This window comes from Staurois parvus, unplaced genomic scaffold (genome assembly GCF_062004578.1).
Source record: "Staurois parvus isolate SC_StPar_1 unplaced genomic scaffold, SC_StPar_1.0 ptg000214l, whole genome shotgun sequence".
Classification (NCBI taxonomy): domain Eukaryota; kingdom Metazoa; phylum Chordata; class Amphibia; order Anura; family Ranidae; genus Staurois; species Staurois parvus.
Genome location: NW_028318010.1, coordinates 510675 through 530011, shown reverse-complemented (window position 1 = coordinate 530011; position 19337 = coordinate 510675). Strand labels below are relative to the sequence as shown.

Genomic DNA, 19337 nt, shown 5'->3' with positions numbered 1-19337 from the left:
TAAAAATTCAATTTGAGTACAGTGTTGCATGACCGAGCAATTGTCATTCAAAGTGAAACAGTGCTGAAAGCTGAAAATTACCCTGGGCAGGAAGGGGGTAAATTTGCCCAGAAGTTGTTAATACATCCCTTTACTGAGGATGGTAAGGAGATAGGGACAATACAAATGATCCTTAAGGCCACATAAGGAGAAGTAGCAGAGAGAGCCAGAAAGGAAGAGACAGGTTGGAAAATAATTTACTTCTTCAGGAAAATTTTTTTTTAAATATATTCCTCCCAAGGGAGAGACCTGTGTACCCTTGATAGTCAATTATTACCCAGAGCTGGACATAACACAAAATCATTAAAGTGTTACTAAACTCATGACCCTGCATTCACTATATCCGGTCTCCCACAGTACACAGAACATGGAAATTATAGTTACATAGTTGGTATGGATGAATAAAGACACCAGTCCATCCAGTTTAACCTGTGTGTGTGTGCTCATGTCAATAAATCATATCCTATATCCCTGTATATTGTGTTCACTATGATGCTCATCAAAGAGTTTTTTTTTAACTATCAAAAACTTCCCGCTGACACCCGCTGACACCACCAATTGTTGAAGTGAGTTCCACATCCTTACCACCTTGACAGTGAAAAAACCCCTATGCAGTTTAAGGCTAAACTGCTTCTCCTCTAATTTCATTGAGTGGTCCCATATCTTCTTATACTCCCTGAGACAGAATAGTTTTTTCCTTATGCTAGAATCACAACTGAGGTATCCTCTTAAGTGTCCCTTCTCCAGGGAGAATAATTTTAATGTTTATAGCCGTTCCTCATAACTGACGTCTCCCAGGCCCCTTATTAACTTTGTTCCCCTTCTCTGGACTCTCTCCAGTTCAGAAATGCAATTCATTTAGTAAATATAAACTGCTAAATACCTTTTCTCATCAGCAATATATAGCAGTCTTGTGAATTCTATTAGTCTGTCCAGCAGAGCACTGGTTAAAGCTAGCAGGAGGAGTTTTCATTCTCCCTTGATTGTCCTATAAGGCTACACAACCCCTGACCCTCTGTCTGCACAGTGCTGATTGGCCCTGGGCTGATCACATGCACTCTCCAAAGAAAAAAAAAACTCTGTAGCAATACACATCAAACTGAGCATGTGCAAAGTGACTCCTAGAGCTCTGTACAATCAGCAGATGGATTGGTGTGAGTAGAAGAAGGGGAGGATCTGAGAAGACAGAACCAAACAGCAATTTTACACAATGTGGGGGATTAACCCTTTAGGTTCCACAGGGAATATAACAAACATGCTTTACTGCAAATACAGAGTGATTTTACATTTTCAGCAGATGGATTGGTGTGAGTAGAAGAAGGGGAGGATCAGAGAAGACAGAACCAAACAGCAATTTTACACAATGTGGAGGATTAACCCTTTAGGTTCCACAGGGAATATAACAAACATGCTTTACTGCATATACAGACTGATTTTACTGCTGTGGGTTTAGTAACACTCTAAAGTATGACTAAAGGCAAAACTTTTTTTTTTAGTTTTGGATAGAGAGGAGAGGGATTATAATACATTTCAGGTCTTTATTGCTGTCTGTGCCCCCCGTTAAGGAGATTGCCTCTCTCTCTATTTGTCCTGTTTACGATTATCAATGAAAGTGAAAGTAAAAGAAAATACCAAATTCTGGATCATCTCCAAAAAAAGTAATAGAGGGGAAATGTTCCAATGAGGGCACTAGTTCTGCTGACCTGGGGTCCCCAAGAAATTCCTTTAATTTGCAGGGATTTCCTCTCGCTTTCTGTTTGGCAATGGGACAGACAGTGAAGGGAAATCTCCATGAGACACAGATGGCAAAAACAAATCTGACAGGGGTTATAACCCTCCCTTACTCCATCCAAAATGAAGTAAAAAGTTTTGCCTATAGTTCTCACACCAATACTGAATAAAGATGACATATTGTAGTAACAACTTTGGGAATACCAGGTAAAACTCCAGACACGAACTTGAGGAAAACAAATCTTTAATTCACCAGCTGTTTTGTCCTAGCCAGACTCATATCTGCAAAGCTAAGAACCTTCAAAAGCCTCTTACATGGTGTATATACCAACAATTACAGCACAATGCATATATTTCCTCTTGCACTTTCTGTACATTCAAAAGACTTTCTAAACTGTGTAGTATATGGCCTTGAGTACGAGCTACAGATCAGAAAACCAGCTGCAGATTGGGACACATTACTTCACAGGAAAAAAGGGAGAGGGGAAGTGAGCTGATAACTTTGCTTTTGCAAACAGAGGCTGTTAGAAATTGTTTAAAGATTAACTCTGCAATATCTGGGTGCTGCCACAATATATTTCTCCCTCACGTCTTTCAGGCAACTTTTCCAAACTAAAGCAAGTGATTGTACTTTAAAAAAATCTATCCATTTACTATAATTACCTAAAAATACAATAGGCGGAATTCATCAACGCTGGAGCAGACAGAATCTGGAGCAGTTGTGCATGGCAACCAATCAGCTTCTATCTTCAGCTTGTTCAGTTAAAATTCAGTTAAAGCATACAGTAAGTAAACCCAAAAACAACATGTAATATATTGTAGCTTACCAATCATTGGATGTGGTGCTTCAAGCTTTTATTCCTTTATTTTCACGTGGTGATTGGCCAGTAGTGGCCCTTTCACACTGATGTGCTTTTGACACGCATTTGATGCATTCCCATTCATTTACATTGGAAGGTGCATTATTAGGTGTACTTTGGAAAAACTGTATCACAGATGCCATATGCAAGACTTTTCAAAGTACAGCACACCTGCAGTGTTAACAGTTACATAGGATTTGATGGGGAATAGTTTTTATGTGCATTTGTCATCCTGGAAAAGCATGGCAAAAGCGCACCAGTTTTAAAGGGGCCTTACATACCTCCTGTCTTAGGGTGACTACATTCACTCCTCTGTATGTATGGAGGAGGAAAGCAGCCATTCTTGGACGACAGCATTGTCAGTGGAGATGGTATGGGTAGATGAACTAGTAGGTTTAACCCCTTTGCGCTGGTGCCTCCTGGCCCTTTAAGAGTTTCAGAAGCCGGGAGGCGGGGCGGGGTTTTAGAGTAATGTGATCGCTGTGATTCGCTGTCACGGTGGTCACATGATTGGAAAAGGTCCCGATCTCAAGGAGAGATCAGGACCTTTCCACGAGTCATGGACATATGTGCTAAAAGCGCGTAGGGCGCGCGCTCTCAGCACATATCTATTTTCAAATGGTACGCAAATATGCGGCTGCTCGGCGTCAATGCCCAGACGCCAAGAGGCCGCATATTTGTGTGCGCTCGGCGTCTGTGGGTTAAACTGACTTATTTTAAATTAGTGCCTAACAATTTAAAGCTAAACTCCAGATAAAACTTATTAACTGCTTGAAGACCAGGCTGTTTCTCCACCTTCCAGTCAAGGCCATTTTTCAGTTTTCAGCGCTGTCACACTTTGAATGACAATTACTCAGTCACACAACAATGTACTGAAATAAAATAATTTTTTTTTTGAGACAGATATAGCTTTATTTACCACTGCATTTTTTTACTATATAAAGGAAAAAAGACTGAACATTTAAAAAGCAATGTTTTTCTTAGTAAAACTTTGCAAATAATTTTTTTTTTTTTTTTTTTTTTTAGAAATTTGAGCCAAAATGTAATTTGCTACATTTCTTTGGTGAAAAGAAAAAAAAAACAACATAAAACATGCATATTACTATTTAGTCTGTGTGAAAGTAATACAAACTATGGTATATAGAGCAAGTCCCCTACATACGAATGTTCAAGTTGCGAACATGTGTTTGCATGTCCATTCATGTAAAGCTGGGTACACACACTCATTTTTGAACTAACAGATCACCATACCAACACTTTTGTAGAAAAAACAGCTGTACACATGGGCCAAAGTCGTCCGGTTCCTGCTGAACCGACTGATTTTCGGCCGATGTGTGCTGGACTTTCCAGAAAGGCCTCACCAAGCTTTCTTGTGGCACTGTCGCAGTAAAGGCCTCTTTCTGGCAACTCGACCATACAGTTCATTTTTGTTCAAGTATCGTCGTATTGTGTACCTTGAAAACAACCACACCATATTATATCAAGAGAACCCTGAATTTTCCACTTTTTAATAGGTGATTTAACGGTACTGACTGGCATAGTCAAGTCTTTAGATATCTTTTTATATTCTCTTCAATTTTTATAAAGTTCCATTACCTTGTTACGCAAGTCTTTTGACAGTTCTTTTCTGCTCCCATGGCTCAGTATCTAGCTTGCTCAGTGCATCCACGTGAAAGCTAACAAACTCATTGACTATTTATACACAGATGCTAATTGCAATTTAAAAAGCCACAGATGTGGGAAATTAACCTTTAATTGCCATTTTAACCCGTGTGTGTCACCTTGTGTGTACCAAGGCCAAACATTCCATGGTATAGAAACCTTTGATCAGGGCAATTTGGGTAATTTCTGTTATCATTATGATTTAAGAAAGAGCCAAACAACTATGTGATAATAAATGGCTTCATATGATCAATATCTTTAAATAAAATACTTTTTTTGCATGATCAGTCATATTTCAATATCAATGCCAAAATTTCACGATTTCTGCCAGGGTATGCAAACGTTTGAGCACAACTGTATGCAAGGTCCAAGGGGTTAAAGCAAGTGGTGAGGAGGTAATACAACGCCTCCTCTTTGTCTTTCAAATGCTCTCTGAAGAGTAATCACAGCATGGATTGCTCTTCAGAGAGCACCGCATATGTGAACAAGGCCTTATGGTGACAGTGGGGCTGGTGTGGTGGTGATTAGGGAAACTGTACCTGGCTGTACTGGTCTGGTGACATTGTATTGCTGTGGCGGTTATCAGAGACAATGGCTGGCTGCACTGATATACAGTGATAGCAGAGCAGCCCCCATTATACATGATCACTACCACAATAGTATAATATCACCATGGTGGCACAGCACTTGCTCTTGTGACAATATGTAAAACAAAAATACTAATTTGTACTGCTTTGGCTATTGATCAGAGACACTGGCTGCTGCACTGCATACAGTGTCATCAGTGCAGCAGCCAGTGTCTCTAATCAATAAACACAGCAGTATAATTTCATCATAGTGACACTGCACTGCTCAGGGGGATGTGATTTTTTTTACACTTTAAGTGCTTAAAACAGTCTTGATGACTGTAGTAACCACTCAGGTTCCTCTCACAGTCAATCAGTTCAAAGGCTATAGTTCAAAGGTTACATCAGGCAGCCTTTGTTTACAAGTGTGAATGCTGTGAGTGGTCAGAGTGCTCACATGGTACAGGCTTAATTTCACTGGCCCTGTACCCCAATCTGTGATGCAATATGTACAGGGCGTGCTGCTGCACACTTTGGAAACAGCGCATTAGTGGCTTATGTGGGAGGCCAGATGTATATTTCATTTTGTAAAGCGCTGCGCAAACTGTTGGCGCTATATAAAACCTGTATAATTATAATAATATATACGCTCTAGTTTGGCAGTTTATCTACATTGGCTGGACGGGAGGCTGTTAAGCAATTACAGCAATAGGTTTTGTTTTTTTTTGGACAAAGATTTTACTTATAGGCATAACAGCTGATCATCATAAGTACCCCATCAGTGCTAAATAGTTAGTCTTAACACTCTAACTGACACGTTTGCTGGACAACTTGGTCTGGTAAAGAAAGTTGAACAATAACAGACTTACTGGGCAGATCACCAGGTAATAAACTATGTTACAGGAGAACTCAGAAAATCAAAGACTGCTGTGGTAATGCTTCTGACAGACTGTAACATATAGGTCATTTTTTATTTTGACCATAGTTACACTTTAGGCTTTAAAAATGAAAGATATAATCTGATTGGTTGGCATGCACAGCTGCTCTAATCTTAGTAAATTCCCCGAAATGTCTTTCTGTAATGCTTATGGTGTTCCACAACCGTAACATCACAGAAATTCCAATATATGTCATTTTCATGGTCTTTTCACGTTCTTCCTTAAAAAGACAATAAAGAAAACATTTGAATTACAGCAAATTACCACACAATAGGATATGCAAAAGTTCAAATATACAGTACCGGTACATCTCCTTCAGAAAGAATTTCCTGTTTTTACCTCAAAATGTATTTCTGCAATGCTTATTGTAAAATTGCTAACATCACTATTGTGACACTGCACAGAAAGATTATTTTACATAGTTTCAATGATTTTCCTTTGTAACTAAATAGATAACATAAAAAAAATTCCAAGAATGGCAGGACTCTCCATTTTCTCTGGTTTGTCTTTGGTAAATCAGCATTACAGCATACCAATGACAGCTTTGTTAACAGTGTCTGAAAGAAGAACAGTTCTTATCCACTTCCAGTCTGGACACTTTTACCCCCTTCCTGTCCAGGGCAATTTTCAGCTTTCAGTGCTATCACACTTTGAATGACAATTGCGCGGTCATGCAACAGTGTACCCATATGAATTTTTTAGCATTTTTTTGAGACAGATAAAACTTTATTTTGGTGGTATTTATTCACCACTGGGATTTTTTTTTTTTTGCTATATAAATGAAAAAGTCAAAACATTTTGAAACAAAAGTGTTTTTCTTATAAAATTTTGCAAATAAATAATATTTCTTCATAAATCTTAGCCAAAATGTATACAGTTATCTTTTTCAAAATAAAATAACCCAAATTAGTTTATAACCAAAAATTATAATTTTTCAAAACATGTTTTTTCCATTTTTATTTTATTTTTTTATATTATTATTTATGTGTTTTGTTTAGTTTTTTTTTTTAACGTACTATCACCCTAGCAGCACCATAGTGACACTGTACTACTTCTGGGGGGTGATGAAGATTTTTTTTTTACACTGATTGCTTTTACACCCATAAAGGCTGTAAAAGCAATCATTTCTCCTTCTCTCTGGCTGCATTCTTGCAGCCATTGTGAATAGCCTTGTACCATGTGACCTCTGTGATCATTCACAGATTTCACACGTAGTAAGCAATGATGTCAGAAGTGACATCTTGCTTACTAGTATTCATGTGATCACTGATTGGCTAATCAGTGATCACATGATCGGGACCTCACACAGAGGTCCCGTACAGCGATCGGTGTGTCCGGATCGTGGTGCCGCAAGCTCCCAGTCCAAAAGTTTATGAACGGCAACCCGCTCCTGCACTGCCCCCATCTGGCTGTTTATATACAAGGGCCGGATGGGAAGTGGTTAAAGCAACCAATGAAATTCTCCTTTTTATCCCTCCTGATCCACATGGGACAACAAAAGGGTAAAGCTGATTGGTTGCTGTAGGTTATAACTAGTTCTTCAGGTATTTGTATGTACAGTACTTATTGCAGTGTTTGCCAAACCTATCCTTCAGTCCTACCAGAAATTCCTAATTTTTGGATATCCACACAGGTAGGCATGGCTAATACACCGATACACCATATGTTGGATTACCTGCTATATACCGGGCCCCATTCACATTTGGAAATGGGGCCATTGGTGACTACACGCAGGAGACCCAGCAGTGGTTCCTGGTGATTAGCTATGGGTGGCAGCCCTTATGAAAAGAATGAGAAGCTGACTACTCCCACTTCCTGATGACGATCTATTGGTCGAAACGCGTCAAGATTTGAGTTAACGTAATTTCCACCAACGTCACTTCCGCCCTTTGGAACGCACGCTGGAACACGGCACCATCTTTTTCTTCCAATACTAACACATAGAGCTGAACACACTCAATGCCGAGGAAATGGCCAATATTTTGTGAGTTTATATACATTTTTTTATTCCCAGCATTAAATTATACGGTATCACACTATGGGATGTCCATTTTTTATTTTATCTTTATGCTGATCACCTGCATATTATCTGTGGAGGAGAGGAGCAGTGCAAGTGTTGTATCTATCCCCAATAACTGGCTAACACCTGCTATCTGACCTGGTGGATATATACTGGCTACCACTGGTAACATCGTGGAGTATATGCAAAAGCATTAGTACCATCAATACGTGGCATTTTGGACCAGTCCCGAACAAAGCGCTAGTGACCTACCTAGATATAGGTGGTCATGGCAGGATGGTGAGTGTACATCCATGTGGGGCACCAGTCTGAGCACTATGAAGCACTTATCACTTTAACCACTTCTCGTCCAGCCCATGTATATAAACGGCCGGACAGGGGCAGTGCAGGAGTGGGTTGTCGTTCATAAATGGTGGCCGCCATTTTAGCCTGTGCTCGCTCCCTGGGAGCGCGCGGCACCGCGATCTGGTGCCCGCTGTGTCCTCCAGACACAGCGGAACACCGATCGCTGTACGGGACCTCTGTGTGAGGTTCTGATCATTTTCAATTTCACTACTCCCACAGCTAATAAATTAGCCAATCAGTGATCATATGAATAGTAGTAAGCAAGATGTCACTTCTGACATCATTGCTTACTACGTGTGAAATCTGTGAATGATCACAGAGATCACATGGTACAAGGCTATTCACAAGAGCCTTGTACCATGTGAGAAGCTGTGACCAATCACAGCTCACACAGTATTTCTCAATGGCTGCAAGAATGCAGCCAGAGACAAAGATAAATTATTGCTTTTACAGCCTTTATGGGTGAAAAAGTAATGTGTAAAAAAAAAATAAATCTTCATCACCCCCCACAAGTAGTACAGTGTCACTATGGTGACAGTATGTTAAAAAAAATAAACATAAATAATAATATAAAAAATTTAAATAAAATGTAAAAAACATTTTTGAAAAATTATAATTTTTGGTTTTAAACTAATTTGGGTTATTTTTTTTTACTAAAAAGATAACTGAATAAATTTTGGCCAAGATTTATGACAAAAGATTATTTATTTGCAAAATTTTATAAGAAAAACACCTTTTTTTTTAAATTTTTGTACATTTTCATTTATATAGCAAAAAAAAAAAAAAAATACAAGTGAATAAATACCACCAAAGTAAAGTTTTATCTGTCTCAAAAAAATGCTAAAAATTCATATGGGTACAATGTTGCATGACTGCGCAATTGTCATTCAAAGTGTGACAGCGTTGAAAGCTGAAAATTGGCCTGGACAGGAGGGGGTAAAAGTGTCCAGACTGGAAGTGGTTAATTACGGAAATCAATACCAAGGAATCAGCACATTTGCACTTTATTTGCACTTGTTGGGACTGCACTAAAGTTTTTTAATTTGTATATTGGTCATTATGGTCATTAATATATTTAAAATATTTTTATGTGTCACATTTTGTATCCACAGCCTATATGATATAGTTTGTAAATTTTTGTGTTTATTTAGTTCACAATTAGGACTGCTGCAACACAGGTTAATTTTATACACAGATCATTCCATAAGCGCAGCAGTATGCTTTTCAATTTCACTACTCCCACAGCTAATCGCGGCATGTAATCGCTCATGGAGAGATTGCTTGCGAATGATTGGCATTGGATGCAGACAGTCAGCGACTTGATTACATTTTGATTTCAGACAATTACATGTGAGTGGCTGCAGTTAGCTACAGGGCCTGTCTGCCTCCCATTGCTTTCAATGGTGCTACTGCCCACAGCTAATTGCCAGGAATTCCCGTTGGTTCTCCCGGATGTAACTGCTAACAGCCCTTTTGGCAAGTGTAAATGGGGCCTACACTCATAATGGTTCTGCCTACCCCACTTTGTCATTTCCATGCAATTTTAGCCACTTTCAACCTTCAATAGTAGAACAAGTAAAAGGAAGTTTACCAGTTACTGGTTGGTGATTAAAGTGTTACTAAGCCCACAACAGTAAAATCAGTCTGTATATACAGTAAAGCATGATTGTTATACTCACTGTGGGACCTAAAGGATTAATCCTCTGCATTGTTTGATCCAGACTTCTCTGGTCCTCCCCTTCTTCAAGTGTCCCTCTTTTATCTCCTGATAAGACATATCATATGGAGTCACTCTGCACATGCTCAGTTTGGTGTGTATTGCTCAAGAGGTTTTTTTTTTCTTGGGAGAGTGCATGTGATCAGCACAGGGCCAATCAGCAATATCCAGACAGAAGTCAGGGGTTCTGCATCCTCCTAAAGCAGAATGAAATCTCCACCTACAAGTTTTAACAAGTGCTCTGCTGGAAACTGATAGAAGTCACAAGACTGCTCTAACTGCTGATGATAAAAGGTATTTAGCAGTTTATATTTTCGAAAATAATTGCACTTCCATGTTCTGTGTACTGTGGGAAACTAGATATAGTGAATACAGGGTCCTGGGTTTAGTAACACTTTAACCATTTTCTGCCCGGCCAATAGCAAAATGATGCCTAAAGGCCCTTACACACACAATAAGAAAATTGTACAAACATTTTTGTACGAGGACCAATCGTCCAATAATCTGATAGTACACAGCTTTTGAGAGCCGATGACAATTCATACGACAATATCCAAAGGGACAAGTGCACAAAATTACCAGATCATACGATTTTCGTTTATTCAGTACAGTAGTCGTCCAAAATGAAAATACAAATACAACACAATACATGACATCACTTTCTAAATTCTTTTCTTTCGTACAAGAATTTTCGTAAGTTTAGTACCCTCTTCATTTGAATCTTACAGACCTAGGAAAGGAGAAGTAATAGCACAATGATCTTCCCAGTGAATGGCTGTGCAGAAATGGGGTGGTAGCATGTCAGCACAAACCTGATCATTGGATTAGCTCCCTGCACAGCCAGAAAAATTGAAACGCTGTGCTCTCACGCCTTTTGTGGCATCACTTAGATTTGCAGTGGCAAGGCGGCTCTCCTGCACTGGATCTTATACCTAGTACGTGATCAAGCGCTTCTGGGAAGGGATCACGTGCACTCTCTGCCCCAGCTGTTCTTTGATTGGACACAGCACAAACCTGATCAGCGGGTGCCAGCCAATGATTGCCAATCATTGGCGTTATTAGCCAGGACCTGCTGATCGGCGAAGAGGCTGAAAGGACTGTGGTCTGTGTATGTACACAATACAGAGCTCTGCCCTGTCAGTAGGGATGTGCTCATCCCCTAGTAAAAGCACCACTGTACCCTGCACACACACAAAGCACTGTTAGAAATTCACTTAACCCTTTGATCACCCCTAGATGTTAACCCCTTCCCAACCAGTGTCATTAGTACAGTGATCAGTGTATATTATTGGCATTGATCACTGTATTAGTGTCACAGGTTCCCACAAATTGTTACTGTCAGATTGACCGCCATACTATTACAGTCTCGCTACAAGTCACTGATCACCGCCATTACTAGTTTTAAAAGAAAACCTCCAGTATACTGTACATCCCATAGTTTGTAGACACTATAACTTTCAAACAAACCAAACATTATACACTTGGTATTTTTTTTACCAAAAATATGTAGCAGAATACATTTTGACCTATATTTATGAAGAAATTTGATTTTTTAATTTTTTTATTGGATATGTTTTATAGCAGAAACTAAAAAATGTTGTTTTTTCTATTCAAAATTGTAGTTTTTTTTTTTTTTTAAAAGACAGCTCTATTTGTGTGAAAAAATTATATAAATTTCATGTGGGTACAGTGTCGCATGACCACGCAATTGTTAGTTACATTAACACAGTGTGATATAGCAAAAAATGACCTGGAAGGAGCTAAATCTTCCGGAGGGCAAGTGGTTAATAAGAAAGCAGAGGGACTGGCAGGCAGACCAGGGATTTCACACAAAGGAAGCATTACAAAGAGAACAGGATACCATATTGAACCAAGTACCATATTTTTCGCTCCATAAAATGCACCTAGGTTTTAGAGGAGGAAATCAAGAAAAAAAATATTCTGAACCAATGGACTACAGACATAGTACAGGAAATAACCAGAGACTGCGGATGTACTACAGGAGATGACCAGAGACTACAGACATAGTACAGGAGATGACCAGAGACTGCAGATGTACTACAGGAGATGACTAGAGACTGCAGACATAGTACAGGAGATGACCAGAGACTGGAGACATAGTACAGGAGATGACCAGAGACTGCAGACAGTAGAGGAGATGACCAGAGACTGCGGACATAGCACAGGAGATGACCAGAGACTGCGGACATACTACAGGAGATGACCAGAGACAGTGGACATAGTACAGGAGATGACCAGAGACTGCGGACAGTAGAGGAAATGACCAGAGACTGCGGACATAGCACAGGAGATGACCAGAGACTGCAGACATACTACAGGAGATGACCAGAGACAGTGGACATAGTACAGGAGATGAACAGAGACTGCGGACACAGCGCAGGAGATGACCAGAGACTGCGGACACAGTACAGGAGATGACCAGAGACTGCGGACACAGCACAGGAGATGACCAGAGACTGCGGACACAGTACAGGAGATGACCAGAGACTGCGGACACAGCACAGGAGATGACCAGAGACTGAGGACACTGTACAGGAGATGACCAGAGACTGAGGACACTGTACAGGAGATGACCAGAGACTGAGGACACAGTACAGGAGATGACCAGAGACTGCGGACACAGTACAGGAGATGACCAGAGACTGCGGACACAGTACAGGAGATGACCAGAGACTGCGGACACAGTACAGGAGATGACCAGAGACTGCGGACATATTACAGGAGATGACCAGAAACTGCAGACACAGTACAGGAGATGACCAGAGACTGCGGACATAGTACAAGAGATGACTAGAAACTGCAGACACAGTACAGGAGATGACCAGAGAATGCAGACATAGTACATATACATATACATGTAATGAGGTATAAATCACTCTGTATACATGTAATGCTATATATATCGCTCTGTATACATGTAATGAGGTATAAATCACTCTGTATACATGTAATGAGGTATATATCACTCTCTGTATATACAGGTGAAACTCAAAAAATTAGAATATCGTACAAAAGTTCATTTATTTCAGTAATGCAACTTAAAAGGTGAAACTAATATATGAGATAGACTCATTACATGCAAAGCAAGATAGTTCAAGCCGTGATTTGTCATAATTGTGATGATTATGGCTTACAGCTCATGAAGACCCCAAATCCACAATCTCAGAAAATTAGAATATTGTGAAAAGGTGCAATATTCTAGGCTCAAAGTGTCCCACTCTAGTCAGCTAATTAAGCCATAACACCTGCAAAGGGTTCCTGAGCCTTTAAATGGTCTCTCAGTCTGGTTCAGTAGGAATCACAATCATCGGAAAGACTGATGACCTGACAGTTGTGCAGAAAACCATCATTGACACCCTCCATAAGGAGGAAAAGCCTCAAAAGGTTATTGCAAAAGAAGTTGGATGTTCCCAAAGTGCTGTATCAAAGCACATCAATAGAAAGTTATGTGGAATGGAAAAGTGTGGAAGAAAAAGGTGCACAAGCAGCAGGGATGACCGCAGCCTGGAGAGGATTGTCAGGAAAAGGCCATTCAAAAGTGTTGGGGACTTTCACAAGGAGTGGACTGAGGCTGGAGTCAGTGCATCAAGAGCCACCACACACAGACGGATCCTGGACATGGGCTTCAAATGTCGTATTCCTCTTGTCAAGCCACTCCTGAACAACAAACGTCAGAAGCGTCTTACCTGGGCTAAAGAAAAACAGACCTGGTCTGTTGCTCAGTGGTCCAAAGTCCTCTTTTCTGATGAGAGCAACTTTTGCATCTCATTTGGAAACCAAGGACCCAGAGTATGGAGGAAGAATGGAGAGGCACACACTGCAAGATGCTTGAAGTCCAGTGTGAAGATTCCACAGTCTGTGTTGATTTGGGGAGCCATGTCATCTGCTGGTGTTGGTCCACTGTGCTTCATTAAGTCCAGGGTCAATGCAGCCATCTACCAGGAGATTCTGGAGCACTTCATGCTTCCTTCCGCAGGCAAGCTTTATGGGGATGCTGACTTCATTTTCCAGCAGGACTTGGCACCTGCCCACACTGCCAAAAGCACTAAAACTTGGTTCAATGACCGTGGGATTACTGTGCTTGATTGGCCAGCAAACTCGCCTGACCTGAACCCCATAGAGAATCTATGAGGCATTGCCAAGAGAAAGATGAGAGACATGAGACCGAACAATGCAGAAGAGCTGAAGGCCGCTATTGAAGCATCCTGGTCTTCCATAACACCTCAGCAGTACCACAGGCTGATAGCTTCCATGCCACGCCGCCTTGAGGCAGTAATTGCTGAAAAAGGGGCCCAAACCAAGTACTGAGTACATATGCATGCTTATACTTTTCAGAGGTCCGATATTGTTCTATGTACAATCCTTGTTTTATTGATTGCATCTAATATTCTAATTTTATGAGATTGTAGATTTGGGGTTTTCATGAGCTGTAAGCTATAATCATCACAATTATGACAAATCACGGCTTGAACTATCTTGCTTTGCATGTAATGAGTCTATCTCATATATTAGTTTCACCTTTTAAGTTGTATTACTGAAATAAATGAACTTTTGCACGATATTAAAATTTTTCGAGTTTCACTTGTATGTAATGAGGTATAAATCACTCCGTATACATGTAATGAAGTATAAATCACTCTACATACATGTAATGAAGTATAAATCACTCTGCATACATGTAAAGACGTATAAATGTCATCTGAAGATATGTTGAATTAATTAGCGGTGTATATAACGCTCTATAGACGCTGCAGTCATGAACATGGCTCTTCTGATACTGTATATTGCACACGTGACACAGAGCGCCGGTGTTTCTGTTGGCGTACAGCACCGCCCCTTTAAGCCGTCTTAGCAGCGGACCGCTGTGATTGGCAGAGACGGTATCCTAGTAACCGTGCGGCGGCGTCTGCGGCCTCTGTAGGGGAGAGCAGGGCCTGTGTGTCAGGAAGGAGCCCTGATCTGCGGGTCCCCCCGGCCGGTGACAACTGTGCCTGGATCGACTCTCATCCCAACCATGTCTCTCCGCACCCTTCCGCTGCTCTTCATCAATCTGGGGGGAGAAATGCTCTACATCCTGGATCAACGTCTCCGAGCCCAGAACATCCCTCCAGACAAAGCCAAGAAAGGTAAGTGGAAGCTAATATGGCTACGCCTCTCCATCCATACCCAGGGGGTGTGCTATGGCCTTCCAGCAAGGGGCCCCTGGGGGATTGGGCCCTGGGAATCCATCAGTATGGGGCTGCAGGGCCAGCACAGGAATAGCACATCTGAGAGCATGGAGACCATGATTAGCACAAGGCATTGGAGTTCATTTACACAAGTACACAGAGCCATGTCACCTAGACACACTGTCACTGGCCATAGATCCAACTGCCATTTCTAGGGGGATTCACACCCTTGCTGGCTAAACTGCAGCCAAATGTCTGTCTGCGGAGGGAGCGGGGACTAAAGTGGCCATACACTAAGCCTGCACAATGATTGAAGGATATCAAACAGATTTGTGCGATTTCAGGTTCAATTTGTGAATTGAAATCACATCTAATGATTGTGAATGTCAGTGTCCTGTGTGATTTCTAACGTACTTCTTGCATTACTTTTTCTGCAGTTTTGTAGCAATTTTACATACATAGAATACAATGGAAATCGCACTGCAAATTGCAAGAAATCATTGGAAATCTTCACAAGTAGCAATAAAGTCTTTAGAAATCGCAATGGTGTGACCGGTGACTAAAACTCGCCCTACATGGATCGAAAACTCATCTGGTTCTGCAGGGACTGGCCAAATTTTAATCCATGTGGTTGTACAGCAGTCAGACTACCAATCGATTCCTGGTCAACAGCCCTGCCAGATGTTCCCCTCTCGATCAGTGCTGCCGGATATAGCCAGCAATGCTGATCATTGTATTCTGATGGTGGGGAAGGCTCCCAGTTGTCAAAACACAATAGCTCATGGGGAGGGATTCCCCCATCCACATCGAGGGTGTGGATTTGGGAATCAAGTCAGTTTTTTTTTTGTTCAATCTGCTGATGAAATGAAAAAAATTGATTAATCTATGGGCTGCCTTACAGCCTGAATGAATGCTGGGCCATTGTATTCTGACAGCCCTGAGCTTTGGCTGTCACATCTAATGATTGTGAATGTCAGTGTCCTGTCAATGTCAGGAACCTGGACAGTTCCTGCATCTGTTTGGCCAACAAATATTGGCCTGGCTCCTTCAACAAATGCCAGATGAGTGATCAACTTTTGTTAGGGTGCTGGTGCAACTGGCTGTTGTACCAGCAATTGCAATTCCTTTAAATTGGTCAAAATCAAGTGTATGGCCAGCTTAATGCAGACCTCGGTCAAAATATATATATTTTTTTACCATGCAGTGGGGCTGTGCCCTCCCTGCATGGATCAGCTACTTGACTTTTTTCTAGGGCTGAGGACTAAGCTCGTACCTGACCCATCGATCCTACGGAAAATCGCGCTCCCCATGGTCCAGCGGTGCACGGTTCTGGTCTATGGAGTGTACATTGAGCATGCTGACATAAAAAACAGTCCATTTACAAGACTGCTGGACTGCAGTGGGGGGGGGGGGGAAGGAGCTGAAAGGACCAGTCCCACTGCATGGGCAAAACATTTTTTTTCTGGATTTAAAGTATATGTACAGCCTCACCTTGTCAAACAACCCATTCAGTTAAAATAGAAATGAAAGGTAAAACTTTTGTGTATAGATATAAATACCTTTTTTCCCTTTCACATATCCCCTGTTCTCAGCTGCATAAAGAGCTCAGAGAGGTGGAGGTGGGGGAAGCAGCAGCACACTGATCTTACCAGTGAATGTCTGTGCAGGGGGGCATGGCAACACAAGCCTGAATTGGATTAGCTCCCAGCACAGCTAGAGAACTGACCATGCTGTGCTCTCATACCTAGGGTGGTCAGTTTTTAATATTTAAGCAGAGGGGCTGGCAGAAACACCGGGGATTTCACAGAAAAGAAGCAATAGAAAGAGAACAGGATACTTTTTCATGCAAGTACATGGTACAGTAGGCACATATCAGGAGTATGAAATGTTGGGTTTACAAATTCTTTAAAGCAGAACCCTGGGAAATCTAAAAGTCCTCCCTTGCAGTGGGACTGCACCACAAGGGTTAACTGCTCATTTAGTCTAGGGGACAGTAAGATAACCTTTACTTATCTGATTCGCCAAGCTCCTGGAAAAAAGTGCTCCTCCATGCTCCAGCAGCGGACCTTTCCTCATTTTCCTCATGACTAATGCAAGGCTATGGGCCTCCATCAGTCTTGATGATATTGGAGGACCTTTGAATCACTATACATGTTACAATCTGACCATACTATCTCTGTACTATCAATTTTATAATTACCAAAAGGATGTAATATGGAGGATCTACCAAATTTATATAATCAGTTTGTATCTAATCAGGCAGGCCAAAATACTACATAGTTTATGGTAGATCTAAAGGAGATTGTACAATCTGCTTGTAACATGTTTGGTAAGCTTTAGACTGCTAGAGTGCAGAAGAGGCTGCAGGAACCAATATAGGAGCGCAGAGGAGCCTGCAGAAGCAGAGGATCGTGTAAGCAATCAGGGCCACTCCTGACAAAGTTGATTGGGACGATACGCGTTGGGTGGGGTTGGTGAGACGTCATGACGTCTGTGTGACGTCATTACGCATGTAGAGGCTGCACGCATAATGGAGGAAATAATGCAGACTAAATCAACCAGAGTGTTGGTTGATTTATCCTGATTGCTGGGAGATAACACAAGAATATGCAAGTTTATTTTTGTTTTTAATAAAAGTTGTACAGTGAGCTTTTACGTTTCCCTCAAATGATAACCTGATGGAATGTGCTATGTGAGGAGTCTGACTGTTACCATTTTCCTCTATGAAGCCCCAACTGTATAGGAGAATTACCATACATCATGCTATGTTAGATCATCTTATTAATGTAAGTGGTCAACATTCTACAGTTGGATTGAATGGGGTTTCTTCCCTTGAGAGATTGAATAATTGAATATTTCACTTTGGTTGCCTCTAGAAGAGTAGACTTTTTTTACATACATATTTATTTGGATGAATACAACACAGAAATGGGAGTTCTTCAAAAAGACTGTAAGTGAACTCACTGCAGAATATATTCCCATGGGCAACAAGTTTAAAAGGCTAAAAACCAAACCTTTGTGTCTTATGGCCAAAGTTAAAAAAGCTATAGATAATTAGAAAAGAGCTTTTATTAAATATAAAATGAAGGAAACATATTGTTGTTTAAACATTGCAAAGAATATAACAGAATATGTAAAAAGAAATCCAGGCCGCAAAAATTGAAAAAGAACAACAGAAAGAAAGCAGGACAAACCCCCCAAAATTCTTCAAATATATTAATAGTAAGAAGGTTTGGTCCGAGCATGTAGACCCTTTACAAAATAATCTAGAGTGGGTGACTGGGGACAAAGAGAAGGCACATTTATTAAATACCTTCTTCAGCTCTGTGTATACAAAGGAGCATGGGGGAGCTCTTGTCCATAATGGGCATGGGATTGGCACAGCTCCAGATGATCCACATTGGCTCACAATTGATATGATCCAAAAATATTTAGACAAAATAAAGGTGAATAAAGCACCTGGACAGGATGGCATACACTCATGAGTCCTTAAAGCAGGCATGTCCAAAGTCCGGCCCGCGTTCCGGACTGAAACGGCCCCACAAGTGAGCTACCCAAATATATAACTTACGGCCCCCGGTAGTGATTCCCTGAAAGCTACTGAGGACTCCAGCGATCTCTTGACATCATCAGCTGGCGCAGGAAGGAGAGCCCAAATCTTGCGACGTCCGAGATCTCGTGAGATTTGGGCTTTCCTTCTCTGTGTGCCGGCTGATGACGTCAATTCCCGCTCGACAGATCCCTGGAGTCCTCAGTGGCGTTCGCAGAATCACTAGTGGAGGGCCGTAAGTTATATATTGGGCAGCTCATCTGTGGGGTCCAAAACGTGGGCCAAGGGATCCCAGGTGGTGCGCAGGGAATTACTACTGGGGCTACCATTTACCGTATTTTTCGCTCCATAAGACGCACTTTTTTCCCCCAAAAAAAGGGGGGAAAATGTCAGTGCGTCTTATGGAGCGAATATAAAGCGGGCGGTCCGGTATTTCTGCCGCCACCATGTCAGAATACCGGGCCGGCCGCTCAGCTGTTGTCTCCTGCAGGGCCTTACCTGTTCCTCGCTCCAGCGCTGCACAGTCTTCCCGCGCTGGCTTCTGTGACAGCCGGGTGCCCACTGCGCATGCGCTTCGCTTTGTGAATGGTCATCTCCTGCACCGTGTCCGCAGTCTCCGGTCATCTCCTGCACCGTGTCCGCAGTCTCCGGTCATCTCCTGCACCGTGTCCGCAGTCTCCGGTCATCTCCTGCACCGTGTCCGCAGTCTCCGGTCATCTC

The 19337-nt window shown here is 41.5% G+C and overlaps 1 protein-coding gene across 1 annotated transcript in view; it reads left to right on the top strand.

Annotated features, from left to right (window-relative positions):
- Positions 1-14766: 14766 nt before the first annotated feature.
- Positions 14767-19337, top strand: part of OSCP1 (organic solute carrier partner 1) — a 39789-nt gene continuing 35218 nt past the window's right edge. Inside the window, exon 1 of the mRNA XM_089678982.1 lies at positions 14767-15025. Coding sequence (XP_089535108.1) covers positions 14914-15025 — 112 coding nt within the window. The 5' untranslated portion in view covers positions 14767-14913. The remainder of the gene's footprint in view (positions 15026-19337) is intronic.